The sequence below is a fragment of the Octopus sinensis genome, linkage group LG14, assembly GCF_006345805.1.
Source record: "Octopus sinensis linkage group LG14, ASM634580v1, whole genome shotgun sequence".
NCBI classification, from domain to species: domain Eukaryota; kingdom Metazoa; phylum Mollusca; class Cephalopoda; order Octopoda; family Octopodidae; genus Octopus; species Octopus sinensis.
The window spans coordinates 6,149,098-6,169,072 of record NC_043010.1 but is presented as its reverse complement, the minus strand read 5'-3'; the positions used below and the strand labels follow the sequence as shown (position 1 = coordinate 6,169,072).

Below are 19,975 nucleotides of genomic sequence, written 5' to 3'. Positions count from 1 at the left end.
CATTTGACTCCGGTTATGCTGGAGCACGACCTTTAGTCGAATCAAATCGACCCCTTTCTTTTTATATCTTTGACTACATTTACCCATGTAGAAAATTTTTTATCAAACTATGCATACATGTGTGTGTATATATATATATATATATATATATGTATATATAGTCAATTCAAACATGAACAAGCAAGAAAAAACAACACGACATGGAATAAGTACAGTGTTATTGGATGCTCAGAAAAGGAAACAAAAGAAAGAGGATTTCATATTTCGAGCAGAGCTCTTCATCAGAAATATTGTAAAAGTCCAAAGAAGGGAAGACAGAGAAAGAAAATTGCCAACGATACACATGCGGTCACATATTGAAAAATATATATATATATAATTCCTTCTCAGAACAGTGAATCTTGAAGCAGATAAAGCTATAAAAAATTAGCATGTAAATATTGGGTTAAAAGCTTTTTGGATAGAAAAGAAGTCAAATATTGCCTGTGCAACAATATATATGTGTTTATATTCCGCACAACAGATCTACAGTAAACTATGGTACTGAGGTAGCAGTATTGCAGGCAGGCTAAAAAAAGACACAGTCCGCATGTGGTTGATGCACTGATGTAGTTAGCAGTCAATGCACTTGCGAAATGCATTCCTTCAAAATCTGAGAAGTAATTAATACCTTATTTCATTTAGGTACCTCTATTAACATGAAGATAAGTGCTTCATAAGCAGAGCACCCAGTGAAAGAAAAGAAGTGTGAAAAGTCTCAGGAATTATGCTTCTGCTAGAAACAAAAGAATACTCGTTTCAACTGTATAATGCTCATAGATAAGTGTGAATTACATGGGAGTAAAATATAGGCATTGTAAAATATATAGGAAATACAGCCAGTATGCTCTGCTGTATGTGTAATATTATATATGTATATATATATAGGCACAGGTGTGGTTGTGTGGTAAGAAGCTTGCTTCCAAATGCAGTATGTTCAAGTGTGCTCTTCCTAGGAAATGAATATCTTGTGTGCTTGCTCTCAAGTGTGATAATATAGCTGCGTTACAACATGGGAGTAAAATATGCATTGTAAAATATATAGGAAATACAGCCAGTAGCTCTGCTGTATGTGTAATATTATATATGTATATATATAGGCACAGGGTGTGGTGGTGTGGTAAGAAGCTTGCTTCCAACTACATGTTCCAGGTTCAGTCCTGCAGCGTGGCACCTTGGGCAAGTGTCTTCTACTATAGCCTTGGGCCAACCAAAGCCTTGGTAAACTGAAAGAAGCCCATAAGATATATATATATATATGTATATATATATATATGTATATATATATATGTATGTATATGTATGTATATATATATATATATATATGTATGTATGTATATGTATATATGTATTTGTGTGTATGTGTGTGTGTGTGTATATATATAAATATATATATATACATCTGTGGATGGTGCAAGGTAATGTGGTGGTGGAACAATGTAGTTGACAGGGCTATTAGGGAAAAGAAACAGGCTTGGAAGGACTGGAAGAATGGTGGTAGCAGTGAATTGTATCAGACTATCAAAAGGGAAGCTGAAGCTAGGAGACAGGTTTATTTAGCCAGAGGGGAAGCAGATAAGAAATAATTTATCAATATTCTGCTCTGTGAGGACCAAAGACTTGAGGTATTTTGAGTTGCAAGACAGTGTATGAGAGAGAATTGTGATGTCGTAGGAGAGAAATATGTCTGCATGGATGATGGTTTGCTTACATTAAATGACACTCCATTGAGAGAGGTTTGGAGATGCCATGATGAAAGGTTGCTAAATAAAGAGAATGAATGGGAGAAAGAGAGTCTGCTGAATGTTGACCCAACAGAGGGACCAGCTATCCGAATTGACAGTACCTTGGTAGATAAAGCAATTAAGGGTATGATGATAGGGAAAGCCCCCAGCCCATCGGGAATCACCACAGTGATGCTCAAAATATCTGGCGGTGTCAGCTATAGCCTAGTCACCTGTATAGTTAACCAGGTGATACATGAGGGAGTCATACCCAATGACTGGTGTAGCAGCACCGTAGTCAACTGCTACAAAGATAAAGGTGATGCTTAGATATAAATAATTACAGAGGTATCAAGTTGTTGGATCAGGTAATGAAGGTCACGGAGAGGGTCATAACCCAACTAATTAGGGAGAGAGTCAGTCTAGATGAGATACAATTTGGGTTTGTGCCAGGGAAAAGCATTGACTGGCCCTTGTACTGGTGGCATGTAAAAGCACACACTACATTCTTGGAGTGGTCGTCGTCATCGTTTAACATCTGCTTTCCATGCTGGCATGGGTTGGACGGTTTGACTGAGGACTGGTGAGCCAGAAGGCTGCACCAGGCTCCAATCTGATCTGGCAAAGTTTCTACAGATGGATGCCTTTCCTAAAGCCGACCACTCTGAGAGTGTAGGGTGCTTTTATGTGCCACCAGCACAAGGGCCAGTCAGGCGGTTCTGGCAGCAACCATGCTCAAATGGTGCTTTTTACGTGCTACCTGCATGGGAACCAGTCTTGCAGCACTGCCAATGACCACGCTTGAATGTTGTTTTTCGTGTGTCACTGGCACATGTGCCAGTAAGGCAACGCTGTATGTATGTATATATGCATGGCTGCATGTTACTATTCAGTTTTATTTCAAGATTTTTTCCTAGAAGAGAAAGAGTCAGTTTCTCTGCCAGATCCAAGGGTTGATCATTGGAATTAACATCATCAGGATTTGTGTATGTGTTCAGTATTTGGAGTCCATGCATGCATGTATATATTGTGGGTATAAGCGGAATCAGGTTTTGTGTGCCAAACAGAAAGTTGTGCTGGCATGGAGTTGGATTTATGATATATATATATGGTGAATGACATTTAGCTAAAGATGGTACGAGAGATCCAAATAGAAGGAATTTGTGAAAGAGGAAGATGAAGGATGCCAGGAGAAGAAATGATTTCAGAAATGACGAGTGTCTGCACCAAGAGGTGAGACACTATGCTGGAGAAGACTCATCTAACTCATGCAAACATAGGAAAATGAACGTAAATTGATTGTATACATATATTTGAACATACAAATATGCACGTGTGTGTGTGTGTGTGTGTGTGTGGCATGTGTATGTGGTATGTGTGTGTGTGTGTTCAGTTTACCAAATTCATTCAAAAGAATTTGGTTAGTCTAAGGTAAAAGATCTCATTCCAGTAGCTTCAAAGTGAGACTGGACAGGAACCACTTGGCTATGAAGCAAACTTCTTAAGCACACAGCCTGTATATATATGTTTGTATATATATACATATGTGTGTGTGTGTGTGTATATATATATTTAAAGACTCCGCCGGTTACGACGACGAGGGTCCCAGCTGATACGATCAACGGAACAGCTTGCTCGTGAAATTAACATGCAAATGGCTGAGCATTCCACAGACACGTGTACCCTTAACATAGTTCTCGGGGATAATCAGCGTGACACAGAGAGTGACAAGGCTGACCCTTTGAAATACAAGTACAACTCATTTTTGTCAGCTGAGTGGACTGGAGCAACGTGAAATAAAGTGTCTTGCTCAAGGACACAACGCGTCGCCGGGAATCGAACTCACAACCTTACGACCATGAGCCGAATGCCCTAACCACTAAGCCACGCGCTCTCACGTATATATATATATATTATAATGGAATAACTACTATGAAGCATTGTGTAGAGTATATTGTATAAAGGATCGTGGGTAAGGCCAACACAATGCAAAGCAAATGCAAGGTAAATCACAAGAAAACAAATATGTGAATTAATGTAGACTTACCTTCTATTCAATATTTTGGGGTTATGACCCCATTTTCAAGAAATTAACTCAGTAGACTCAATTTCTTGCAAATGGAGTCATAACCCCGAAATATTGAATACAAGGTAAGTCTACATTAATTCACTTATTTGTTTTCTTGTGATTTACCTTGCATTTGCTTTGCATTGTTTTGGCCTTATCCGCGATCCTTTATACAATATATATACATATATATATATATATATATAGTGTGTATGTGTGTGTAAATATATATAGTGCAGCTGACCTATTCAACTCAAATCAGAATGGGATAGACAAAAATTTTGTGAAGATGATGATGATGACGATGACGATGATGACGATGACAATGACGACGACGACGATGGTGATGACAACAATGATGATGATGATGATGATGGCAATGAAAACCATAACAACAGTAACAATTATATTTTAAATGCTAAGCTTCTACTATTCTTTTATTCTACATTTATTTGATGGAGGCGGTGGGGTTCTGCTGGATACGAGGGCTTTACTCCAGAAATGAAAAGTTTAATCATAATTTACAAGTTCTTTGATAAATCTGTTAACACGTTTTACTTTTACTGAAGGTATGTAAAGTTGAATTTTCAATTTAAACATATTTTTTTTTATCTTCAGGATCACCAACAGAGATTCCTAAAACTGGAAACCGTTTTAATTATTTTGGAATTTGCTCAACTGAAGAATGTTTGCACGAGTGTGTTTGCTATTATCATGGATTTCTGCAGCTGTTGGTTTTGATATAGTCTACAATACTGATGAACACGAAACATCCAACATTTTTATCGGGGATATTGCAGCCGATGCCTCAAAGTCACTCTGGAGTACCACATCAGAGGCACTAACATTCATTATTTTGAAAAACAAAGAAAATTCTGATTTATTCATTGTGACCAAAGAAGGGAAACTTTACACTGCTCAGCCCCTGGACGCTGAATCCTTGTGTTTATATCAACTTGAGTGTTACAGAACATTAGAAGTTGCTGTCCGGAATAAGAAATCATTTATTAAAATCTTAGACGTAAAGATTACGATAAATGATGTGAATGATAATGCACCAACGTTTCCTTCCAAACATATTAGTCTTCAATTCTCCGAAAGAGAGAGTGAAGGAGCAAAAATACCAGTCCCAGCTGCTAGAGACAGAGATATCAGTGAACAGAATTCTTTGATTAGTTATGAATTCAAAGAAAATTTCAAAGAACCTTTCCAGCTATCGGTTTCTGAAGAACATGGTGGGAATTCTAGGCTTGCTGTCATTCTAATGGAAGAATTAGATCGAGAAGTGAAAGACACTTACTTTGTACAAGTAATTGCTAAAGATGGAGGCACTCCACCAAAAGTAGGTGTTTTAAATATTGAGATAATTGTCACAGATGAAAATGATAATGCACCAATATTTGCTCAAAATACCTATAATATTTCACTAAATAATACACACCAAACAGACAAACCCATTGTTAGGTTACAAGCAAGTGATATTGATGCTGGAAGAAATGGAAAAGTCTCTTACCATTTCCATCCCAAAACCATACCGTTGGCCAAATTACATTTCAAAGTAAACATGACAACAGGAGAAGTATTCTTGTCAAATAATATCTCATTTAATAAGAAACACAAATATTTGTTGTATATTGATGCCAGAGATGGCGGCAGTCCATCAATGAGCTCAACAGCCATTCTACAAATCAACATTGAAAATCAGGATAACTCGAGCCCAAGTATAGAACTCAACTTCTTTTCACAGACAAATGAAGACACGGCCAGCATTTCTGAAGATGTTGATATTGGTAGCTTTGTAGCATATGTGAAGGTCATTGACAATGATATTGGAAGCAATGGGCAAGTAAGTTGTCAACTGGAACATGATAAATTTATTCTTCAGCCACTGGATGACAAGAAATATAAAATAGTTGTGAAGAATACCATAGACAGGGAAGCAAACAGCTACATTGATTTTAACATATCTTGTCAAGACAGAGGCACTCCTCCAAAGACAGCTGTTAGAAAAATTTCTATACAAGTGACAGATATCAATGATGTAAAACCTCAGTTCAGCCAGGAAAGCTTTCAATTTTTTACATATGAAAATGGAGAACCAGACTTTCCAATTGGTCTAATCAATGCCACTGATCCAGATCTGGGTGCAGGTGGTCACCTGACCTATTATCTCATGAATTCTACTGAAAATTTACTTCCTTTTAAAATTTCCCACTTCGGATACATTACAACAACACAGTCACTGGATAGAGAGAAGCAAGACAGATACAGATTGGTAGTTGTGGTCAAAGACAATGGAACACCCTCATTGAGAAATACAGCAAATGTCATTGTTGAAATTATGGATAAAAATGATAACGTTCCATATTTCACTTTTCCTGGAGTTGATCCATTCCACCTTAAAGTCCATTACCATCCTCAAAGACAAAAAGCCATCACAACCCTCAGAGCATACGACAGAGATAGTCAATTGAATTCTTTCCTTCAATATGAAATTCTTGATGGCAATGACAAGAAATTATTTTCCCTTGACATGTATTCTGGAGTCATGTCTTTTTCTCGCTCTGTTTACAAAGTTGATGCTGGTTTCTATAAACTGAATTTGTCTGTTAAAGATAGTGGCACTCCAGTTTTGTCAACAACAACTTCATTAACTTTGAAACTGACAGTCAGCAATAGTACTTCCAAATTTTCAACAAGTCTTCACAAACTGTCAACCAGAGAAATACCTATCAATGTGATGGTTATTATACTAGTGGCAGCAGTTATTGTATCTATAACTATTGTGGTCTCCATCACAGTGTGCATTGTGAGGAGGAACCATCGGAGGGAAATCCTTTACTGTGAAAGGCGCGAACAGGGTCAGAAATTTCCGAATGAAAGAAGACAGTCTGAGTATAGATGTAACCCAATGCCTCCCCAAAGTGACAGTCAAGAAGTTATATTAACAACACACCCAGGAATTAATCCTGCAGTTTCTCAGGCGACAATATCGAGAAAGGAGCTTTACCCTCAATCAACACAGAAATGTTCTACATTACCTTTCAATCGACATAACATCTGCCATGGAACCACTCAGGTAAGTAATTTTTCTAACACTGATGGATTTCGTAACATCTGAACCGTGTCTGGCATTTTTGAAATTTCAGAGTTTAAAATAAGGTTTCCTTTATTTTTTTTTTTAATTGTTTTAATTGTTTAGACACTGGCCTTGCTGGGGCATGGCCTAGAATGTTTTTGCTGAACAAATTGGTACCAGTACTTATTTTTAAAATTCTGATACTTATTCTATTGGTCTCTTTTGCCAAAATGCTAAGTTATGAAGGTGCAAGAAAACATACACCAGTTGTCAAATGATACTGGACAATAAACACAAAGACACAAACTTACGCGCACACACACACACTCACACACACACGCACACACAAACACACATGCACACACAAACACACTCAGATGTGCACAATGGGTTTCTTCCAGTTTCTGTCTGCCAGATCCTTTCACAAGACTTTGGTTGGCCATATATATATCATCATCATCATCATCATCATCATTTAACGTCCGCTTTCCATGCTAGCATGGGTTGGACGGTTCAACCGAGGTCTGGGAAGCCAGAAGGCTGCACCAGGCCCAGTCTGATCTGGCAATGTTTCTACAGCTGGATGCCCTTCCTAACACCAACCACTTCGTGAGTGTAGTGGGTGCTTTTTACGTGCCACCGGCACAGGTGCCAGCCGAGGCTGGCAAAGGGCCGCGATCGGATGGTGCTTTTTACGTGCCACCGGCACGGGGACCAGACGAAGCTGGCAACGGCCACGGTCAGATGGTGCTTTTTACGTATATATATATATATATATATATATATATATATATATATATAGGTAGAAAATTAATGAGTGTGTGCATTACATAACTAATGGTCTCATCTCGAGCCTGTCTCATTTTGTTATGTTTTGGTCCCATTCCTGGTAAGTTTCTGGCCAGTGCCTCCAGAGCGGAACCAATATTATCAGTAATGGCTGAATTTGTGCTTGACCCTCTGGCTGACAACTGATGAAGTGTGGGTGACCTTCTGTTTTGCCTGTGTATTTAGTATATGTTCATTTGCTTATTTACTACATGTTTTTTTTAATTGTCACCTTACTGGCACCTGTGCTGGTGGCATGTGTAAAAGGATTCGAGCGAGGTCATTGCCAGTTCCGCCTGACTGGTCCCCGTGCCGGTGGCACGTAAAAAGCACCCACTACACTCTCGGAGTAGTTGGCATTAGGAAGGGCATCCAGCTGTAGAAACTCTGCCAGATCAAGATTGGAGCCTGGTGCAGCCATGTGGTTTGCCAGTCCTCAGTCAAAATCGTCCAACCCATGCCAGCATGGAAAGCGGACGTATAAACGATGATGATGTTGATGATGATGACTGCTTTTGCTTACCAAATTCACAAACAAGGTATTGGTCAGCTTGGAGCTATAGTAGAAGACACATGCCCAAGGTGCCGCACAGCAGGACTGAACCCAAAACTATGTTGTTGCAATACAAGCTCCTTAACCACACAGCCAAGCCTATATTTTATTGTCTCATTTCTAACTTCTTTTAAGTTCTCTTAATTTATTCAGTATCAGTATTTCCCCTTTCTCCTTTACCTTCCTAACCTCTCCTACTAATGACATTACCCTGTTGTCTTACTATACTCTACTCTAACCATGTCGCCTGAGACACACCAGCATATTATATTTTCTTAAGTGATAATGGGAAAAGCAATTCTTTCTTTTGGAATGACTTCTTAACAAAATACATGCAATAATGGCAAATGAGATAAGCATATTCAAGGACAATTTTACGAATAAATTATGTGAATGAATTCAGTTTTTCTTTCAAAGATATTTATTTATGTAAAAACATGATCCTTGGATATGTGTGTATTGTATATAATTGACTGAAGCAAAGACACAAAATAGCAAGCTTAATGAGAAACACAGGCATTACTGTATGTTTAAGAAGTTTGCTTCCCATCCACTTAAGGGCTTGGTCCCACTGTAGGACACTTTGGGGAAGGTATCTTTTCCTGCCTTAATTGATCAACACTTTAAAATGAAATTTAATAAATAGAAACTGCCAGGAATTTATCATCAGTGTGTGTGTGTCGGTGTGTGTGTGTGTGTGTGTGTGTGTGTGTGTGTCGGTATGAATGTGCATATGCATATGTGTAGTGAAATATAGTACATTACTTTTCAAAGAAGAGCCGATACCAAGAAGGGTGTCTAGCCATGGAAAACTGCTTCTAGAAATCTCTCCCAGCTTATCCCAGCATGAAAAAGTAGTTGAATCCATCCATTTTTATGGCCTGTTATTCTTGGGAGAGACATAGAGTTAGATTTTTCAGCTATTTTTTTTCCACAGGCTCCAGTCTGTAGCAATCATCATTAAAATTTCTTTCTTCCAACCAAGACTATGGATATTATTCAACCATTTCATTCTTGGTCTACCACTTGGTCTTCTGCTGGTTGACTTGGTTTGAAGAATCTGTCTTGTAAGTCGTTCTTGCAACATTCTAATCATATGTCAGTAGTACTGGGGTTGTGACCTCTTAATGTGGAGAAGTAGAGACTCAGCCTGGGTAGACTTCCTGATCTCCAAACTTTGAACTTCCTCAAGTAATGTTACTCCAGAGATCCTTTGGAGAAACCCCCATTTGAGCTGTTCATATCTATGATCATACTCTTTCAGTCGTTATCCAGCTTTCTTGAGCCTAAGTGAGGATAGATGCAAGAATTGAACTGCAATGGATGTAAAAGTGCTGAAACAGAACAAACATAGGCGCAGGAGTGGCTGTGTGGTAAGTAGCTTGTTTACCAACCACGTGGTTCCGGAATTCAGTCCCACTGCGTGGCACCTTGGGCAAGTGTCTTCTACTATAGCCTCGGGTCGACCAAAGCCTTGTGAGTGGATTTGGTAGACGGAAACTGAAAGAAGCCCGTCGTATATATGTATATATATATATATATATATATATATATATATATGTGTGTGTGTGTTTGTGTGTCTGTGTCTGTCCCCCTAGCATTGCTTGACAACTGATGCTGGTGTGTTTATGTCCCCGTTACTTAGCGGTTCAGCAAAAGAGACCGATAGAATAAGTACTAGGCTTACAAAGAATAAGTCCCGGGGTCGAGTTGCTCGACTAAAGGCGGTGTTCCAGCATGGCCGCAGTCAAATGACTGAAACAAGTAAGAGAGTAAAAGAGTAAAAGAGTAAAAAGAGTAAAAGAGTAAAAGAGTAAAAGAGAGAGTATCTTACTTTGACATGTGCATGTTTAATTACACATTTTGTAGGTTTTCAAGATGAGTTGTAACATTTATTGAAAGAAAAATTCTGTTTTTGATAAGTTCACTTTATAATTAACTGAATTTTATTTTGTAATCAACTCTCTCTTTTAGATGCCTTTACATCAAACGATGACAATGCCCAGAGACTTCCAAGGAAGAGAAGAAATGATTATATCAACAAATTCTTTAAATGAGAAGCCCAATAGATCTTATGATACACATGACTCTAGTTACAATGAGTGGAACACAGTTCTCTGTGAGAAGTTACCAGGTAAGGTGTTCCAGTCTCTTTGTGTTGTCCATCAAGAAATATCATTTTTACGTAAAAAGCGCTATCCGAATCGTGGCTGATGCCAGCGTCGCCTTGACTGGCTTCTGTGCTGGTGGCACATAAAAAGCACCAACTGATCATGGCCGTTGCTAGCCTCCCTTGGCACCTGTGCAGGTGGCACATAAAAAGCACCCACTACACTCACGGAGTGGTTGGCGTTAGGAAGGGCATCCAGCTGTAGAAACACTTCCAGATCTGACTGGCCTGGTGCAGCCTTCTGGCTTCCCAGATCCCCGGTCGAACCGTCCAACCTATGCTAGCATGGAGAACGGACGTTAAACGATGATGATGATGATGATGATAACATTATTATCAGGAAACTCACTCGAATTGAATTAAGTTTCATTAGTAGCTAGTCTAGAATTAAACAAGATATATATGTTTATATTTAACCAAAGTAACACATCATGAATCTCACAATGCATCAACCTCATTAGTCTCAGAAGGTCTGGAATGGACAGGTATGAACAAACTGCAGTCACAATATACTGATTACTGTGTCATTAGGAGAATTCATCTTGCATATTAATATCATTATATCGATACACGTTAACCTTTTAGTGTTTAAACTAGGCATATTTGGCCAAAATATTCTACCTGTTTTATGTTCAAACTGGCCAGATCTGGCCTTTTACACCTATCCTACAATATCATTCTAAAAATGAACAATCACATCATCAAAATCTCAAAGCTATGAGATAATGCATTATTAATTCAAAACAGAGTGAATAAATAAGCATTATATTTGAAAGAGCAATCTGAATGTTAAAGGGTTAAGTTTCAGGTATTAATTTAATCTTAGTACAGGTGCAATTTATTCCTTTAGTGGTTTAAGTGTGGATGAAAGTGAAATTATTTGTATCTTTTATTTTTTACTTGTTATGCTCATTAGACCAGTGGTTTTCAACCAGGGTTCCGCGGAACCTTAAGGTTCCGCCAGTACAGTCCAGGGTTTCCGCAAAAAGTTTAAAAAATGCTAAAATCGACAGTAATTTTTAATTCTCCTGTGCAGATATGTGTGCATAAGACAATTAAATTATTGCACAGGGGTTCCTCGAGCCAGTGAAATGTTTTCTTGGGGTTCCGCTCCAGTAAAAAGGTTGAAAAGCACTGCATTAGACTGTAGCCATATACCAGGGGTCTTTTTTGTTTGTTTCTTTTTTTCATGGACTTTCTGGGCAGCATGCATAATGAAAAATTACCTTGAATTTTTTGTTTGTGCAGCCCGCCTGATGATGGGTCAAGTCTCAGGCAGCAGGCTGCATGACAAAGGTTGCCCTTGCCTGCTTTAAACAGTGGGAATAGAATGACTGGAATATATTCACCAATGCCAAAAGGCTAAAAGTTCATACAGAGTCTGCGGAAATGTTTTAACTGTACACACAGGATTTGATTTAACAAGAGAAACCAAAGTGAATGGGGAATCCTTGGGAATCTTTTGTCTATGACAGTATAGCACTCCAAACAATGAGTTACCTGCCCATTATTGCATTCTCCTTCATGTTAGAATGATTTGAGGAAATAATACAAAGTACATAAAATATTGTGCAAATAACTAGAAAGATATACTCTTTACTCGTTTACTTGTTTCAGTCATTTGACTGCGGCCATGCTGGAGCACCGCCTTTAATCAAGCAACTCGACCCCGGGACTTATTCTTTGTAAGCCCAGTACTTATTCTATCGGTCTCTTTTGCCGAACTGCTAAGTGACGGGAACATAAACACACCAGCATCGGTTGTCAAGCAATGCTAGGGGGACAAACACAGACACAAAAATATACACACACATACATATATATATATATATATACAAATATACGACGGGCTTCTTTCAGTTTCCGTCTACCAAATCCACTCACAAGGCTTTGGTTGGCCCGAGGCTATAGTAGAAGACACTTGCCCAAGGTGCCACGCAGTAGGACTGAACCCAGAACCATGTGGTTGGTAAACAAGCTACTTACCACACAGCCACTCCTGCGCCTATGATATCATTACAGCCAAGTATGATTTGAAAGCAAGCACTAAGCACCCTAATTATACTGGTTTCAAATTTTGACACAAGGCCATCAATTTTGGGGGAGGGGTAAATCGATTGCATTGACCCCAGTGTTTAGCTGGTACTTTTTTTATCGACTCTCAAATTATGAGAGGCAAACTCGATCCTGGTGACACTTGAACTTGGAATGTAAAGTAAGAAGAAGTGCCACAAAGCATTTTGTCTAGTGCTGTAACGATTCTGCCAGCATACCATGTTAGTGCACTCTAGTTATATCAGGTACCAATGTAACCATGAGCAGTTACAGACATGGGTAACACCCTGTTGTGGAGGCACATGGCCTAGGGGTTAGAGCAGCGGACACACGGTCAAGGGATCGCGGGTTCGAATCTCAGACTGGGTGATGTGTGTGTTTATGAGTGAAACACCTAAGCTCCACATGACTCCAGCAGAAGGTAATGGTGAACTTCTGCTGACTCTTTTGCCACAACTTTCTCTCATTCTTTCCTCCTGCATCTCGCAGCCCACCTGCAACAGACCAGCGTCCCATCCAGTTTGGGAACCTATACACCAAGGAAACTGGGAAACCGGCCCTTATGACCCAGGCGTGGCTTGAGAAGGAACAAACATAATACTCTGTCAGTTCTGCTAACAGAAATAGCAGCCAAATCAGTCTACAATCATAAGTTTGCCCGATCAGAATGTCTTTGGCAGAACCCACTCTGTTACAAGCACTCAGACCAGATCTCCAGACAGAGAGTCAATTCCTCTCTCCCTCTCTCTCTCTCCCTCTCTCTCTCTCCCTCTTCCTTTCTCTTCCACCTATCTCAGAAAGGGTGAATGGAGAGAAGGTGTTATGGACATTGTCTTTCCTGCAGACTAAAATATATAAATAAAAAAGACAAAATCAAAAATTAATGACTTACGTTTTTTTAGCATTCAGATTACTCTAACAAATATAAAGCTTACTTATTCTCATTGCATTGAATAAGTCATGAAATATCTTGTAGCTTCGAGATTTCGATGATGTCATTGTTTATTTTCATTGGGTAAGTGTGAGAGGCTGGATCTGGCAAGTTTTAACATAAAATGCATAGAATATCTGTGCTGGTTCAAAACTTCCATGCTTCCTGAGATTCGCCAACACTACACCTGATTGTCTCCCCTCCATACACACACAAGCATGTATTTGACTCTTGCATTGTTCGCTTTCCAGACATATGAACATTACTGCATATATTTTATATGCACTTTCTGACAAGTTGTGGTGCACTAGAGCACTGTATACAATAATTTCATCATCATTATTATTATTATCATTATTATTATTATTATTATTATTATTAGTATTATTATTATATGTGATATGAATTAACCCTATACCATCTAAACCAGTCTATGTGTGATATGCATATGTATGTGTGGGTGCAGGCCTTGTATTTATCTATGCATATGCATCTGTGTCAGGTCATATAGGGTCATATGTATGTCATATGCATATCACATATAGGGTTAATGTACATATCACATGCATATGATTGGCTTGATGGTGTAGGGTTAATGAGACTTTTTTTTATTCTTTCTATCCTTACATTCATTTCTTTATATTTTCTCAGGCTGTCGAGATGAATCAGACATTAAGTTGTCTAACCCACCTTTACACCCAAAAAATGACAACGTTTCTTCTGAGGGCTGCTCGTTTGTAAATAATCAATCTACCAATCAATCTACCGCTGACATCATTGATTTGAAACTCGGAAGAATTAATCCAACAGACCCTCCCTTGTCACAGAAACCTTGGAATTTACCAATGAAAAACAGTTTTAATTGTTATTCTAGACCATTACCACCAATACCAAAGACGTGAATAAGTTTGCTTTTCTCCAAAAAGCAATTTACTAATATGGAGATATGAAGAGTTAACTGCAAGAGGATATTTATGCTAAAGGATATTCCATAAGGATATTCCACAAAAGGATATTCCACTAATGGATATTTCACAAAAGGTCACTTTACACCAAAATGTTTATATGTGTATGAATCATCATCACAATGTTATGAAAATGATTAATATATTTTTGTAATAAGATATCTCATGAGAAAAACGAAGCATGTTTGGGCACAGGTTAACAGATACCGAAACACATGCTTGGATAAATACATGACCCACACTTACGCATACATATGCATATCACACATGCACATGCACATTTGTGGTCCTATATACATATGTCTGCATACACACACATACACATACACTCACATGCTTGTAGTCATACATGCATTTGTCAACACACACATACCTGTGGTCATAAACGTATGTCCACGTACACATATACACCTCTTCCTCAAAGTATTCTATTTGTTGGTAGCTAAGACACACCAAAACAGCATTTTTTGCGGGTTTTTCTTTTCTTTTTTTTTTAGTTTTTTTTTTGTGTTTTTTTTTAAATACTTTTATGGTAGACTCAGAAAATTTTCATGACCCATCATGTAAAATATAGTCGACCATGAGGTTACATTGCTGGAATAAGTCAAAGGCTTCCTCCTATGCCAACAAATATAGTAATATTTTGGTGGTGAGTTCTTTTGTATGATATCACTTTATTTCAAAGACGGTTCTCTTCTCATATCGCTGTTTCCATGAATGCCATGAATGGAATTTTATAGTGTAAAGCAATTACATAATCTTCATAGAATTCCAAAAGAAAATTTTACCAAGTGTCTTAGATCATCCGTCCTCATAATTTTATTGATATATCACTTCATAAAATCATATAATAAATGTTCATTGTTGTCTACCAAATGTACATTGATTCATAAAAAACTAAATTTTAATGATTTCCTTTTTTGTTTTTTGTTTTAAATGGAGAAGCGAAAGTATTTCTTAATCCCAGATAAAAATGAAGAAATCTTTCCTTTTGTTCCGTACCTCAGTACATCTGAATTTATTTCTCATGCTTCTTCTTATCCCCCTCCACCTCAACCACTTACAGCACCAAAATCATTACATTCTTGGGAAAACAGAAAAGTGCCTTTTGCTGTTTCATAGGCACAGGCACGGCTATGTGGTAAGAAGCTTGCTTCTCAACCCCATGGTTCCTGGTTCAGTCCCACTGCGTGGCACCTTCAGCAAGTGCCTTCTACTATAGCCTTGGGCCGACCACAGCCTTGTGGGTGGATTTGGTAGATAGAAACTGAAAGAAGCGCATCATATATATATATATATGTGTATGCGTATGTTTTATTGTGTCTGTGTTTGTCCCCACTCCACTGCTTGACAACTGCTATTGGCATGTTAATGTTGCCATAACTTAGCAGTTCGGCAAAAGAGGCTGATAGAATAAGTACTAGGCTTAACAAAAAATAAGTATTAGCGTCAATTCATTTGACAAAAACTTCTTCAAGCATGGCCACAGTCTAATGACTGAAACAAGTTAACGATAAAATATGAAAGTTCTGTTGATTGTTATCAAAACTGATTCAAAATAATGTGCTGCAAGTTTAAAATTACAAGATCCATATAATGACTAAAATATATGAAATTGTAAAACCAAGTTCTATAAAACAAAAAGCGGAGGGGAACAAGAATTTATATCTAATTCAGACATTCTGTTGTATCTGGGGAGCGTCATTTTCTTTTTCTGCCTTATAAGGTAACACACTCATCGGTAAAATTTCCACTTTTTCTTTTTTATTTCTTTTTTTAAAAATAATAATAAAAATGAAAATAAGAAATAAGTGAAAATTTTACCTGTGAGTGTGTTACATTATAAGGCACAAAAAGAAAATGACTCTCCCCAGACACAACAGAATATGCTTCAACACACGAACTCATATAAAGAATCTTGCAAACTAAATCCCAAAACGAAATAATTCAGACATGTTGTTTTGAATTCATTTTATATTTAGCATAATTCTAAAGAAAATATACTTTATCTTTATAACACTTTGCACAATTGATCTATGACTGTTCCATCATCCTCTGTATCTTTTAAGCTCCTTAGAAAAGTTTTTCTGAAATAGATTAATGTTTAAGCAGTCATCACTGCGATCTTCATGATCATCATCATCACCATCATCATTGTTGTCATCAACATTATCGTCACCATAATTGTCGTCATCATCATCATCATCATCATCATCAACAGTACCATCTCTATCATTACTGTATTTATAATCCTTTCGATACCAACTTGTCCGTGACCACCTCTGGTTCTCAGATACAATACTTCATTTTAAAGTGTTTATATTTCAACTGAAAACTTTCCATTGTTATTTCATGTGAAAGTGATAATTGTTCAGGTTCCTAACAGCAGCTTAAAATATAAGTTAGTTTATGTTACTAAGGCTTTTCAAATTCTTGGTTAATTACAAATAAAAAGAAAGTGTAGCTCTTTTGCAAATGAAGAGAGAAAGGACCAATGTCATGGATGGATGAATGGATGAACAAACAGACGGACAGATGACTGGATGGATGGATGGATTTGAGTATGCATGCATGCATAAACATATATATGTGTATAGGCGCAGGAGTGGCTGTGTGGTAAGTAGATTGCTTACCAACCACATGGTTCCGGGTTCAGTCCCACTGCGTGGCACCTTGGGCAAGTGTCTTCTACTATAGCCTCGGGCCGACCAATACCTTGTGAGTGGATTTGGTAGACGGAAACTGAAAGAAGCCTGTCGTATATATATACATATATATATGTGTATGTGTGTCTGTGTTTGTCCCCCTAGCATTGCTTGACAACCGATGCTGGTGTGTTTACGTCCCCGTTACTTAGCGGTTCGGCAAAAGAGACCGATAGAATAAGTACTGGGCTTACAGAAAGAATAAGTCCCAGGGTCGATTTGCTCGATTAAAGGCGGTGCTCCAGCATGGCTGCAGTCAAATGACTGAAACAAGTAAAAGAGTATGTGTGTGTTTTGTATGTATCTGTCTACATCTCTCCTTATTTGTAATTCTATCGGCCCCTTTTTATTCATATCTACTTCTCTCTCTCACTCTTTCTCTCTTCCTTTCTCCATATTTGTCTCCCAGCTCAACCTCACTTTTTTTCTATCCCCTTTTTATTTTTCCCTGTCTTTTTCTTATTCTTTCTATCATCCTCTCTTTCTTTCTCCATATTTCTCTGTCCCCTGTAACACTTCTAGCACAGTGCTGTATCCGTACAAAGAGACTTAACTCTCAACATCCTCCACAGCTCAGTTCACACCTAGCAGTAATACAAACTTAACAAGCATTTCGTTTTTAGCTTTTAATATTCATTCAACTTTTCCTATATGAGGTCCTATATATATATATAACAACTTGGGTTGAGCCAAGCAATCTGCCAAGTTAATTTACTTACCCTGGATAAAATCAGCCGATGAATCTAGTAGTGGTACCTTTATGATCTGATAGGTGATAAAGTTCACTATAAGATAATTTTGTAATCTGTCAGATTCTGCAATGAGTATAATCTTTTATTGCCAGCATGGAGCCTTAAGTTACTGGCAGAAGAGGTCGTTTTTACTATATTGCAGTTTCATTTCATTAAAAGTTGTTTTATCAGATGAGCAAAGTGCGATTTCAGCTGAAATATAATTTAACTGAACTTATTGATATTGTTGTAGATTTAGATACATTTTTCCCTTGGTAAATTAATCTTAATCAACAAATCATATTTCAGGCAGACATTTCCAATAGGATTTATTAACTTTTATGCCATTATTTGATTTTGTTCTGCTAAGACAGCCTTGACAAGCATAACATATCTGCAAAAGGGACCATACATTTCCAGTCTTTAATCTTTTCCTACAGCATGTCAACAAGGAAAAAACCTTCACAAAGTCCCTCAATTTCCTAGAAATAGTAGCCAAATCTTCCTAAAATTTACATTTTATTGCTGCATTTCCTATCATTATACTTATATAAATATTAATGTATATTTATTAATCATTTTATTTCTTTTTTATAAAATTAAATTTCATAAGGGATGAAACAAATCATAAAGTTCGCTTTAAAAATTGTGGTTGCTTAAATATATCAGATGTGACAAAGGCTTTAGAAATTTTGTCTTAACTAAGACCCTGTTTAGACCAGATTCCTCAACAATCCTCACTAAGGTTAGTTATTTTTCTTATTGGGCCTCCTTACTACTTGCTGATGGCAGGGTTTCCTTGCATTAGAGAATTCTGTTCATGTATAATAAACTTATAAATGAAGAATTAGACATGAAAAATGTATTTATATATAATTAGCCTATTTATTATTTATCATGAATTCTTGAGGAGACCCTGGTGACCTCTTGTGGAAACCTAAGGTACTGGGAAACTCTGGTTGGGAAGTGTTGCTCTATTATCCTGAAAGAAGAAAAATAATACTGAATAATGTAGTCTTAGAAAAATAATTCTAATAAATAAAAATGTGAAGGTCAAGGTTAAACATCTTTGATCAGAGGTCTTATTTGATCCTTATTAGCCTAGGTCTACCTGATCATAGGCCTACTTCATTATCATTAACCTGGGTCTATTTGATCATGATTAACCTTGAGCTAAACAACAAAAACCTCAAAAGAATACAATATCAAACAATGATGTTTTACTTCATGACACAGATCCATTTTATGAGAACCATTTGCAGAAATTTGACCATTCCAATAGCCACATTTTGGAAAACCCAGAAAACACTATAAACCCAATTTAAGAGCATCAGACAAAGTAAAATGCTGAATTTAATCCCTAAAAGTATTTAATTTTGTACATATGATTTTGTGTTGAAATTCTGCCAAAAATGGCTTGCCAGGATTTATAATATAGTACCAGCAATATACTAGCTTTGATTCAATTACATGCATCTTCTAATTCTTCAAAGATTGGGCCAGATCAAAAGAAATCAGCAACTAACCAAGTCTGAAGTTCAGTAGACTAGTACTAACATTAATTGGGTTATTAATGGATGCCCTGTCGCCATGGGGTGGGATGAGGGACGGTGCAATCCATGTTCTTCATGTTTTTCTTTCTTTTTTTTAACTGTTGGGTCTTAGTAGTGAGCTACTATCCCAATGTGATAAATATTTCATACATTACCTTGCCACATAATAATTTGTGAATAGTTAAAGATTTTTGATATTTTTCTAATTGTCTGTTCCGAAACTTAACTATTTTTTATGTGATGTCAAATAGAGACAAACTTAATCCATACCAATGTCACTTATAGATGAAAACCTATTGATTGTACAAACATTAGCCAGTAGTATGTCATAATAAATGTTGGTGTGTGAGTGTGTGTGTGTGTGTGTGTGTGTGTGTACGTGCATGTATACATGTGAGTGTGTGTGATTTTATGGTCTAATATGTTGGACTAATGAAATATAATGAAATCCAAATTAAATTCCATACTGAATATTATTTTTTTGAAGTAGTTACAAAAATAAACACACATGTTGCATATTGATAATTTTTTTTTTTCCATCTTTATAAAACATTTTGTGAAATATATAGATATA

General features: G+C 37.2%; 1 protein-coding gene across 2 annotated transcripts in view; it reads left to right on the top strand.

The window, feature by feature from the left end:
• The window catches only part of LOC115218744 (protocadherin gamma-B1), a 40,862-nt gene that overhangs the window by 9,353 nt on the left and 11,534 nt on the right, over window positions 1-19,975 (top strand). The window contains exons 2-4 of one of the 2 annotated variants that reach the window (XR_005001985.1): window positions 4,450-6,910; window positions 10,266-10,425; window positions 14,099-14,885. Coding sequence is in view for 1 of the 2 variants with exons in the window: in XM_029788653.2 (XP_029644513.1) it covers window positions 4,517-6,910; window positions 10,266-10,425; window positions 14,099-14,349 (2,805 nt within the window). In the remaining variant the exon portion in view is untranslated. Of the gene's footprint in view, window positions 1-4,449; window positions 6,911-10,265; window positions 10,426-14,098; window positions 15,668-19,975 lie in introns of those variants that run through there. The other variant, XM_029788653.2, reaches the window with a different exon arrangement.